An 11,886-nucleotide genomic window follows, 5' to 3' on the forward strand; every position below is an offset into this window, starting at 1 on the left:
TTTCTGAGGGGGAACTGCTTTTACCACTTAATTCTGAGGAGGGGTTGCTTTTTTTACACTGTTTAAATTATTCAATGTCTTTTCTTTTTTCAGTTTGGTAACTAGAACTGTGGATAATACGCCAAGTGTAGTCTCACTCTAGATTTATATAAGGCAGTCCTGTTTTATTTTCAGTTTCCCTTCTAATGGTTGAACCATAGACTATGCCTTGCTTTACGGTAACTATCCACTAGGTTCAGCTTTTCATTGATATGTGAGGATTCCAAGATCCCTTTCCTGGTCCCTTTTTTCATCTCACATTCTATTAATGTATCAATGATTTTTTTTTTGTCCTTTCAACCAATCTGAATGGATTTCTTGGGAGTTCTTCACAGTCCCTTTTTGATGTCATCACTGAACTTCGCATCTTACTGCTCATCCCTAATTTTGGATCACTTATAAGCAAATTGAAAAGAACTTCTCCAGACTTCTTCAGTTTTGTGTCACGGTGAGATGGATGCAGAAAGGCAAGGCTCTGCCTTCCACACCCAATTTCACCCTGCTGGGGCACTAAAAGGGCTTAAAGTTGCCCCGAAGAGACAATGAAGAAGGAGGGGCACCTTGTTGATCATGGAGAGATGGTGGTCTTTCCGTTTGATCTGAGGAAAGCCCTCCAAACCGGCAGGGGAAAGACTGGCTACATTCTGTGGCCAGCCATTAGCTGCTGACAACTAAAGAAGAAAAGCACCAATTAGCAGTCATAAACAGCATGTTTGGAACTGGGTGAGAATATTGATCCTTTCTTTACTATTTTAAAACTGAATTTCCTGGGAAAGGCTCCCAAGTAGCTAAAAACCTCCAAACATGAATGGAAGCAGCATTTTAATTTCTTTGATAGAAATACATAATACCGAAGTGGAAGTAACATAAAGCTACAGTTTGGATAAATTTGAGAACTGAGATAATTGTTAAGATTTTCTCTTTGAAAAAAAATTGAGTGAAATATAAGAAATTAATCCTGTCTTAAGAGTGGAAAATGGATTTTGAATGACATCTAGTGGTGGATTTGAGTATAGCACCACAACTAACTTCCTGGCTGCTTGGTGACTCCTAGCTTAATGGAGAATAACTAGCAATAAAGGAAAATATTTTGGCATACTTATCACCCTGACCTTCTTCGATTATAAACACTTACTGAGCTTGGACTTTTAATCTCAAGAACTATTGGGAGGGAAAGAAAAATTTGACTTTTGACTACGTTTGGCTGGAGAGACTTTTGAGCTGTCTTCAGGGTGGTTGAACATTTTGAACACTTTGAACATTGTGGATTACAACTTTGCCTGCCTGAAAATTCTTGGACGCCTGAGACAAAAGATCACTACAAAATATTGCTTTTAGGACTGGACCCATATTCTGGTACCTATTGGATTATAAAGGCTACACATAAAGACCAGAAAATTAGATGAAACTTTGTTCTATTCTTATTAAGGTTGGTGATACTAGAGGATCTTCAGGAATGATGCCTCAAGAAAAAATAAACACCTTTCAGAAGGAAATATACTGTCAACAATCCTACCAGACTCCTGGGTAAAGAAGGACACAAAGGCAAACAGACTCAGGAAGCAGCAGGTTTACTTTAAGGCATCGTTGGCAACAGCACAGACTTACAGCACAAAAGATCCTTGCTGAACAAAGTTTCCACTGGGAGCAATCGCCTCCCAGCGCAGCTTAAATGCACTTGCTTCAGTGCCACCCCACCCTGGCCCAACTAGCCAGCAACTCCATTCTCCAATCACCCAATCAGCATCCGACTGTAGTTAGTCCAAAGCGCAGCAGCTGTCCCAGCTTGACCCCATCCCTCCTGTTCGTCTGTGTGATCTTTGGCCTTCTGGGAAGTCCCACCCTGACAGTGCAGCTCTCCCGCTCATCAGCTGTCCAGCGGCCGCTCGTTAATTGTCCCAGCATCTCCACCGCGTGGGCGCGGCTCCCAACATCGTCCGGTGTTCCGCTCGGCGTCCACTGCACAGCAACAGCCTGTCAGCTGTCCGGCAGTTCAAATGCGCCCCCCCGGAGCACCGCCGCTCAAACTGCTTCGCCGAGCTGCTTAGCCAAGACAGTGAGCTGCATGGAACCGGTTCTGGCTGTCCTCTCCCCCAATGTGTTGTCCTTCACCTTCCCCCCTCCTGTATGTTGAGCCTGGGAGGGCTTGACATATACTCTATGCTACAATTAACTCACCAAAGTCACATACAAAGAGGACATAAAAAGAAACCATAATGAGACTAAAAATAATTTAGATAATATAAATGAACAAATCTCCAATTTAAATCTAGAACTAGAAAATTTCCAGACGACTACAAAGTATGAAGAAATAAACCAGAAATCAGAAAATGAAGCAGAGGAAATAGACTTAGAGACAAAAGAGATAAAAGAAGGGAAATATAAACCACCACATACAAATAAAATACTGATAACAATGAAAATGGAAAAGACATTTTACCTTTTAGATCTGCAAAATATACCTGATGATAAGGAAGAAGATTTTAAAAAATGGAATATAGAGGAAATGTCACAACTTCAGAGACAAAAAATGAAAAGAGAAATTGAGGGAGAAGGAAAGTGGGAGTTGCTTAAGGAACTCAAAAAAAATACCCTATGTTTTCCTCATGCCAAGAAACTTTTACAAAAATAGAAAGAAATCTCCTGCACAACTTAATTGCCCTGGCTTGTAAAGCTACTTGGCAAAGAAAGAAAGCAAGAGTTAGATTTAAAATAATCGAAGATTTGATCGATTAGAGGGGGATATTATATCTTTAAATATTTGTTTGAATATGATTAAAAGAATGGATGACCCTTAGATATAATTAGACTTTTATAATGAGAGATATGATTTAGAACTAAAATAGCATTTTTTTTCTTTTGATATGGGAAATATGAAAATAAGAGGATGCCTGGTATAAAACTTTTAGCTATATAAATGTAATTAATATTGAGAAAATCATAACTGACAAAGATATTTCAAATATTGGTGGGAAAACAAACCTTAAGAAGAGCATGAAAAACAGGATATTGATTTATGAATTGATATTATTTGTATATTAGTAAAATATGATGAGGATGTTTATATCTAACTTTGTACACATCAACAGTAGCAAGAACTGTAACTGTGTAATGGGGGGGAAATGGAAAAAATATGGGAAAGAAAAGGAGGATCAGGGAAAAAATACAGGATTGTGCAGTACTGAACAGATTTATATTGAAGAAGTTAATGTTAAATATTTGAACCCAGATAACATGTTGTTTACTAAGCATTAAAGACTGTAATTCTTAAAAATCAATAAAATATTTTTAAAAAAAGAAAAAGAAAAGAAAAGAACTTCTCCAAGTATTCAAAACTCACATGTTTGCCATCAAGTATCTCAAGGATTCAATACTGACATCTTTAGAAAAGATTTGAACTTTAGGTGACACAAAACTTCCTTTAGTCCTTTTTAGTAAATCCCATTCTTCTGTATATTTGAATGTTTTTATTTTAAATACCTTGTAGCATTTTATGCAGCAAGGACATTAAGCTAACATGTGTATAATTTTGTATCTTCTCTGGCTTTTTTTTTTAATTGCACACTTTACAGACTTTGGGAACAAATGCTAGTTTTTGCAAAAGAATTATTTAACAACTCTCAGGATAATACTATTTGGATATCGGCATGTCCTTATTTTTAATTTGGCAGTAGGCATGACTTCATATTATATGATTAATGTTTTTCAGCTACTTTGATTCTCTTCCTGAAAAAAACTATTTCAGGCATAAACTTATATTATATATCCTCCCCAACAAAGATGAAAGCAAATACTTTATTAACTGTGTATGCACTATCTAGCATATTTTTAATGTTCTGTCATTTAGCAGCTCAATAGTCTCCTTGGCAATTTTCTGTTGGCTTATTTTAATAGTTTGGTGTAGTGATTAAGGCACCAGGTTAGAAAGCAGGAATCCTGTCTTAAGCATGAAGTCAGCTGAGTGACTATAAGCCAATCACTCAACTCTAGGAAGGAGACAATGGCAAAACCACTTTCAAAACCTTAAGAAAACTACAGGAACTCAACAGGAGTAAACACTAATCAGCAGGCACAAATATGTATGTACCTATTGAAGGTATACACATACACAGGTGTCTTTGTGTGTATTTCTTCTTGTTGTTAATGATTTTTCCCCAGGATGAAATTATTCTTGCTTGGTAGTAATACGTTTAATAGCTATGAGCCAGCACAGCAGTTCAACCCAATTTTTTTAAAAAATAGGGGGGGAACAGATTCTGAAATTTTGCAACTAGTTGTTGATGCCATGTATTCAGAATGACACTGACTTATGAATATTAATAAGACCGCAACCAGATGGTTCCAGGCATCTCGAAACAAGTCCTGGGAGGAACAGTTGAAGTAAGTGACATGTTTCAGTGCAAGAGAAGATTTGTATAAAATCTTTTTTCCTTTTTCAGCTTCCGTTTTCTCCTTGGTCCTTTCAGAAAATGTCCAATTGCTCTTTCCTCCATATTATGGCTTGCTGTAATATTCCAGTAATATTCCAGCTTTCACGTGATGTTGTAATTTACGATGAATTCTATTATGTATGTGCGTGCCTCCAAACACAAATTATTACGTACAGCTCTATCAAACTATGCTAAAATAAATAATCTAGAGTTTAGGTCTTCGGAGCGCCCTTGGAGCTAGGGCCATCAAGGCAGTTTCCTGAGGACAGAAACCGCAGCTCACTGCGCAGGAGGTGCTCTGCCCGGAAACACGGTTGCAGAGACAGGTATGGAAAAAAAACCAGGGGGGACTGATAGGCGTGGCAGGAAAAAGACGTCAGCCTCCAATCCAATAATATCCTAGAGGCCTGGGGGGGGGACTTCTATCTTCCACGCTATTGGTGGAGCAAGCTGCCTTTTACGCGGTGTGGCACCCAATGTGGAGCGCAGTGGGATGAAAGGCCAAGAGGAGGCATCTCCCGGCAACCCCATCCCTCCGTGTGGGTGAGCGTCTGGGTAACTGCTGGGTAACCGGCAGTTCACGTGTTGTTTTGCTCTTCGCGGGGACGAGCAAAGTGCGAGAAGTAACTCGCTGCGTCCGTGGTGCTGAAACTGACGGAGCTTGCGCAGTAGCCTCGGGCGGACAGAGGCGAAGGAGCGCGAGTTGACAGTAACGAGCAGACCCAGAAGATACCAGGGACAGGTGCCGCACACCAAGGAAGCCCGGGGCTCGCCCTCCTGGAATACCGTCCCATTCTGGGGGATGGCGACCGCCCCCGCACCGGAATCGCCCAGCAGCTCCTCGGCTGGCCCCAATCTCAACAACAACAACAACAACCAGCAACAACAACAGGAGCAGCAGCAGCCACCTCCGGGCGTGCGCAAGTGCGGCTACCTTCGCAAGCAGAAGCATGGCCACAAGCGCTTCTTCGTGCTTCGCGCCCCCAGTGGCGGGGCGGCAGCGGGGGAGGAGGCGTCGCCGCAGCAGCCAGCCCGACTGGAGTACTACGAGAGTGAGAAGAAGTGGCGGAGTAAGTCCACGGCTCCTAAGCGGACCATTGCCCTCGACGCTTGCCTCAATATCCACAAACGAGCCGACGCCAAGCACAAGCACCTCATCGCCCTCTACACGCGCGACGAGTACTTCGCCTTGGCGGCTGAAAGCGAGCCTGAGCAGGAGGCCTGGTACCAAGCGATCACGGAGCTGCTTCACGAGGGCCAGGCCGCGGCACAGGGCTCTCCTCGGCACCCGTCCCAGTTGGCCTCCTGCGAGGACTTCAGCTACGGGCAACTGGGCTGCAGGCCCCCTTCGTCCGCCGCCTACAGCGAGGTGTGGCAGGTGACGCTGAAGCCGAAGGGACTCGGGCAGAGCCGCAACCTCACGGGCGTGCACCGCCTGTGCCTGGCGGCGCGTACGGTCGGGCTGGTGCGGCTCAACTGCGACCGGCCTTGCGTGACGCTGCAGCTTATGAACATCCGCCGATGCGGTCACTCGGACAGCTTTTTCTTCATGGAACTGGGGCGTTCCGCCTCAACGGGGCCCGGGGAACTCTGGATGCAAGCCGACGACTCGGTGGTGGCGCAGAACATCCACGAGACCATCCTGGAGGCCATGAAGGCGCTGCGGGAGCTCGTAGAGTTCCGCCCGCGGAGCAAGAGCCAGTCCTCGTCCTCCTCGTCCGGAGGCGCCACCACAGTCGCCGTGACTGCGGGCGGCGGCGGGGGATTATCGTCTATGTGCAGCCGGCCCATCTCAGTTCCCGGCCGCCGCCATCACGCCCATCATCACCCGCTGGCGCCTCTGCCCCCCAACCAGACCGGCCTCCTCCGCCGTTCGCGCACTGACATCTTGACTGTAGCAGGGAGTAGCAGTAGCAGCAGCAGCAGCAGCAGTAGTAGCAGCAGCCATAGCAGCCGGGTGCGGACGGCCAGCGAGAGTGATGGAATTAGGGCTGACTCGCTGTCTGGCAGCCCCCTGAGCCCCGAAACGGGGCAAATCTCACATCGCCTTGGAATCAGAAGGGTCCCTAGCCCACTAGGAGGGCCAACAGCAATCCATTCTGGTGGCTCCCTAGCTTTAGGGCATTCTTCCTCCCTGGGACCAAAGTTGACCACAGAGCCAAGCTTGGCCTCTCAGCGCTTATCTAGTTGCAGCGCTTCTGCTTCTGGTTCCCCCAGTGACCTAGCTGGCTTCATGACTTTTGAGGAAATAGACTCCAGTCCAGCTGGAGAGCTACTGCCTTTCTCATCTTCTTCAGCAACAAGCCACCATAGCAACACACCTGAAACTCCTCCTGGCTGGCAGTTGGATGGTTACATTGTGATGGAGCGGGAACCTGTCCACCACCAGCTATATCTTTGTGGAGAGGACAAGATTCCCAGGAAGCGCACTTACTCTTTGACAACACCAGCACACCAAGGCTCCTTGCCTCCTCCAGTTTCCTCTGCCTCCCTCAACGAGTACACACTCATGCAGGCCACCTTTTCAAGAGCGGGATATTCACCAAAGACAACCTATACTCCTTATCCCGAAGATTATTGTGATGTGGACATTGGGTGTGGTGGCATCAGCAGTGATAGGTCACACATAGGTTGTATTGTGCCTAAGGAGGATGGCTATATGCCCATGAGTCCCAGCATATCATCTGCCGTGTCATTGCAGACTGATTCTGATAGCTATATGTCTATGCATCCCACCAGTGTGTCAGCCCCACAACAGATTGCACAGTCTTATTCCTACAAAATCAACAGGGAGAGTTCTCCAGATGATTGTGGTTACATGCATATGTGGGGTACCAGAACCAGGCTGCCTGGAGAGAGTCCAGAAGAGAGATTGGCCAACAATGACTACATCAGTATGTCCCCTTTGCTTTTGCCCCCTTTGCATGGACCTTCTGCTTCAGATTCACCTATGCTCTCAACTGATCATTTCAGTGCTTTGAGGCTTGGAAACCAGGCTGGTTACTTGGGTAGCCTGTTGCATGCATGCCAACAGCAGTCAGATTCCCACGGTGAGAGAAAGGACAGTGACCAGTACGTGTTTATGAGCTCTCCAACAGGCAGACAGAATTACGCCCCCAAAGGGAAATTCTTTCTTGCTCCATGCAACAATACTTCAGTGCATTTATCCATGCATCACAATCAAATTGAGAACTCTTTCAGCCAAAAGACAGGCAATACCCAGTCCACTCACCCTTCTCTGGGGCTTTTGCTACCCAGCATGAATGAACAGCCTCTTCTAAAGGAACCTCAGAGTTCCAGTGGAGATTATGTTGATATTGGCTACTCACTGGCGCCAGACTGTGAGGATGTATCTTCTCTGCTTAACCCTGGCTTAGGTGGGCATAATGGCTCAAGGATTTCCAGTTATATGAACCTCGACTTTGATGGTCCACAGACAAGTGCCATCTCTCTGGGGTCCTTGGAAGAAATACTTATGCCAGTATCTTGCCCTAACCCCGGGCAGCTAGACAAGCATTATTTAAAGGTTGGAATGCAGATGGCTTACCTTTCCAGCCCAACTTCTGAAGCTGGTGACTATGCAGAAATGATTTTTAACACTGCCACCGCACCACCCCAGCCCATCTCACACAAGCCAGAAAGTGCTTGTGTGACTAGCTCTGGCCCTGGAATGAAGCAACTTACCCTTCCTGGGGTGAAGGCTTTTGCCTTTGCTAATCCTTCTTTTGATCCCAATCATGGAGCCAAAGTCATTCGTGCTGATCCTCAGGGGCGTCGAAGGCACAGCTCAGAAACTTTCTTATCTACTACCACAGTGACTCCTGTTTCTCCTTCCTTTGCACACAATCCTAAGCGGCAGAATTCTGCCTCTGTAGAAAATGTGTCCCTCAGGAAAAATGAAGGTTTGGGAGAGGAACAGAACAGTAGCCCCATGTGCCGGGAAACCTCAGCTGGCTTCCAGAATGGCCTCAACTACATTGCTGTTGATGCATTGCATGGAAGTAATCTTGCAGTTGGAGACCAAGTTGAGTACAAAGACATGTATCCTATCAATGGAAATATCAACAGTACTTATGCCAGTATAAATGTTCTGGCCCACAATCTGAAAAAAACATCTTTAGTGAAAGGTGAGTTTGCACACTTACTCCAGATTTAAATATGTGAGTCTCAGCTAGTGTGTTGTTATTTCTTAGTCCAGTAACATGTTGATGCTCCAGTTCTAAAACTAATTCCTACTGAAAAAGGATGTAATTTAGAATAAGTAGGTAAATTCTCCTTACCATGGAGTTGGATTCCTGGTGATTTCATAAATATGACCTTGAAGTTTTCTTGGCAGCAGAATAGAACTCATTTACTACTTCCTTCTTCCAGGTTGTTTTTTCAACTTTTTAATCTAATCCACTGCATTTGCAATATCCTCAGGAGAACTCTTGCCCAAATATTAATCTTGGGCTACCATATTATACCAGACATCAGGACAAGTATTTGAGGGAGTTCAGAGATAGGGAAGATGAATACTTTGCTGCCGGATTAAAAGCCCAGATTTTTGCCATCTAGATACCATAGTCTTAATGGACCAGGTCTTATTCTGTTTTGATTTTGGAGATGAGCCAAGCTAGCTACATTCAGAGTAAACATAAATAAAATTGGGCTATTGACATTTTTATCCATGTAGCTTTTTATTTTGCTATAGAGATCTTAAATCAGTCATGCTTTTATTCTCTCTCTTGTATGTTTTCTCCCATTGGGGAATTCTTATTGCTCTACTCTGTTATGGAATGGTAGCACTATTTTTATTTATTTTTCTGAAGAAAAAACACAAGAGAAAAAGAAACATGTCATGTACTATGAATGAACAATATGTACCCCATACATAATATAAGAGATGTAAAACAAACCCCAAAAATGTATATCAAAAAATAAGACTGCTCAAAAGTCCTCTTCCTTGGCCCTTTAAAAAAAAAAGACAAACCCAATAGATTCAGATGTTGACAAAAAATGGGTCTCAAGCATCCACTGCTGTGAACTGTGTATATATTTATTAACCAAGGGTTACACGATCATTACTTTGGTGCCCTCCCAAATGTTGAAGTTCATGTAATTCCTGATACTTTGATAAATGCAGTGTGGTTAGTTATTATGGAATAGTTACATTATTTTTATGTGCAGTGGTATTCATTTTTGTTGCAACTTTCAAAAAAACCCAAACAATAACAGGTCTATAAATTTGAATTGTTTGTTATGGAAACCTAGAATAGTTGATACAAAATACACTTTCAGTGTTATCTATTGATGTTAACTTTAAAATTATACCCATCCCAAATAATAATAAGGAAAACATAAGGAAAATGCTAGCATTTAACAGAATAACTGTAGTAATCAATAACAGGAATGGTAACCTTGGTGTATCTCACAAAAATCAGCAGTTATATTTTGTTTGGCACAAAATTTGTAAACGATAAAGAGCTGAAATAACCGTGATCTTGAAAGTGTATAAAATAATATCAAATCTGGTGTGTTTGCCTTTTCCCCAGCTGTGTGTTACTTTGCTCCTCCAAATTCCCTCTTGATTCAACAATGTTCAAGTTTATTCTTTGAACTTGCTGAACCAGATAAGGTCAAGTATATTTCACAAGATAAGCAAAACACTGAGGCATTCACCTAGTATTCTTCAATCCTAATCTGTACAATTTCATGCTGTTTTTAGTCACTTCCAAATGACTAAGGGCTGTGCATTTGTTATTTAAAAGAATCTTTGTCTACTGTAATTTTTAAGCTCTGCACTTTCTGCTTCAGTTCAGCTCAAAAAATAAAACAAGTGTCTTAACATCTAGAATATCTAAACATCTTTGTCAGCTAAAAACATACAAAACAGGTGTGTATTCCTCAACTTACAACCATTTATTTAATGGTACTTCAAAAAGAACCAATAAAAAGAAAAATTGTTGTTTCATAGCTGGCAAGAAAATGTGGTTAAATCTGTGGATATAAGTAAAAGGTTGCATTGAAAGTGGAAGAACTATATAATGGACATTTATGCCTAGTTTTGTCTATGAATCTTGACAATATATACATAGGTAACTGAATTTCTAACACTGAAAAGTGCCAGAAATTAAAACAGTTAATACAGTGGTAAAATAGATTCCTAAATGACCACAGCCAGAAAGATCACAGACCACATGACTTTATGTCAAGTTGGAGACATCAAAGAGAATGCTACAGAGCCCTTTCCTCTCATCTCCAAACCAGAGCCAAAACCATAGCTGAATCAGAGTTTTTCTTCACCTTCTATTGGCCAAAATGTGGCAGTAACTGAACTAGTAATATGGGGGAAGTGAGTGGGAGGGGGAATATCCCTCTCGTGCTGGCCCTTTATCAGGTGGGCACACTTCCACCCCCTTTCTACTGCATGCATGTCAGAAGATTCAGTAATGGTTAAACCAGCAGAAACTTCCCTTAACTTTGCAAGTAATCATCTGAGCCATCAACATGCATGAGTAGCCAGCATAGTTATCAATATAACCAGGGGCTGGGGTGCTTAGCAACTTATCAGCATTGGCCTGCAACACAGCATGGGGAATTCCCACTTCATTCAGTACCAGCCCTGCCAGATGTGCAGAATTATTATAACAGTAATTATAATTAATATAATAATTATATTAATTATAGCAGTAATCAACTCACAAACTACCCATTGGTGTTAGGGGACTCCTACCTCAGCTCCTAGCAACTGCCTACAAGTTGCTGAGGACCTCTCACATACAGCTTGTTGGTAGTCATGCCATTGGGTTGCATCATGGCAGCTGTTGTAACCCAGCCATCACACCATGTGGGGCATCTGTTGGATTCTCCTCACAGTGTGTAGGCAGTTGTCAGCTTTTCCAAATAGATCAGACTGGAAAGCAATCTCCGCTGGAGGACCAGAACTATACTTTATGAGAAAGGCTGCAATGACAGAATCTTGCAAGTCTGCCCATGTCTTTCCTTCTCTCCCTCTTTCAGCCAGAGGAGTGAAAAGAGTCTGAGTTTCTTTGTGATGCTCTTCTGCCTCTTTGGACCTAATGCACGTTTCCTCTGAACCTGGTATTTCTCTAACAGTATTTCAATTCTTTCTCCAAAGTCATTTCCATGGCTTCCTACAATAGGTCATATGGGGGTGGCACTTGCTGAACCAGGACTCTTTGCTCAACCTCTGTCTACTCACATAGTATGGGAAAGTCATGTGGGGAATCTTGGAGGAGAGAATAGATACTGCTGTTCCCCAAAACCCCACACACAAAACAGGAGATCTAGAAAGAAAGCCTCTCCTATTTTCCTGGAATTCCTCCCCCAGATCAGCTTCCTTTCCAAGTCCCAGCCTCAGCCCAAATTAGGGGGAGGGATCAGTAGATCTTTTCTATTAGCAGAAAAATGCACC

At 43.2% G+C, this 11,886-nt stretch overlaps 1 protein-coding gene across 2 annotated transcripts in view; it reads left to right on the top strand.

The window, feature by feature from the left end:
* Positions 1–996: 996 nt before the first annotated feature.
* IRS2 (insulin receptor substrate 2) overlaps positions 997–11,886 on the top strand; it is a 32,598-nt gene continuing 21,708 nt past the window's right edge. The window contains exon 1 of one of the 2 annotated variants that reach the window (XR_005554645.1): positions 997–8,596. Coding sequence is in view for 1 of the 2 variants with exons in the window: in XM_039326285.1 (XP_039182219.1) it covers positions 5,272–8,596 (3,325 nt within the window). In the remaining variant the exon portion in view is untranslated. The remainder of the gene's footprint in view (positions 8,597–11,886) is intronic. The other variant, XM_039326285.1, reaches the window with a different exon arrangement.

The sequence above is a fragment of the Crotalus tigris genome, unplaced genomic scaffold (genome assembly GCF_016545835.1).
Source record: "Crotalus tigris isolate CLP2741 ecotype Arizona unplaced genomic scaffold, ASM1654583v1 scf7180000024340.7048381, whole genome shotgun sequence".
NCBI lineage: Eukaryota > Metazoa > Chordata > Lepidosauria > Squamata > Viperidae > Crotalus > Crotalus tigris.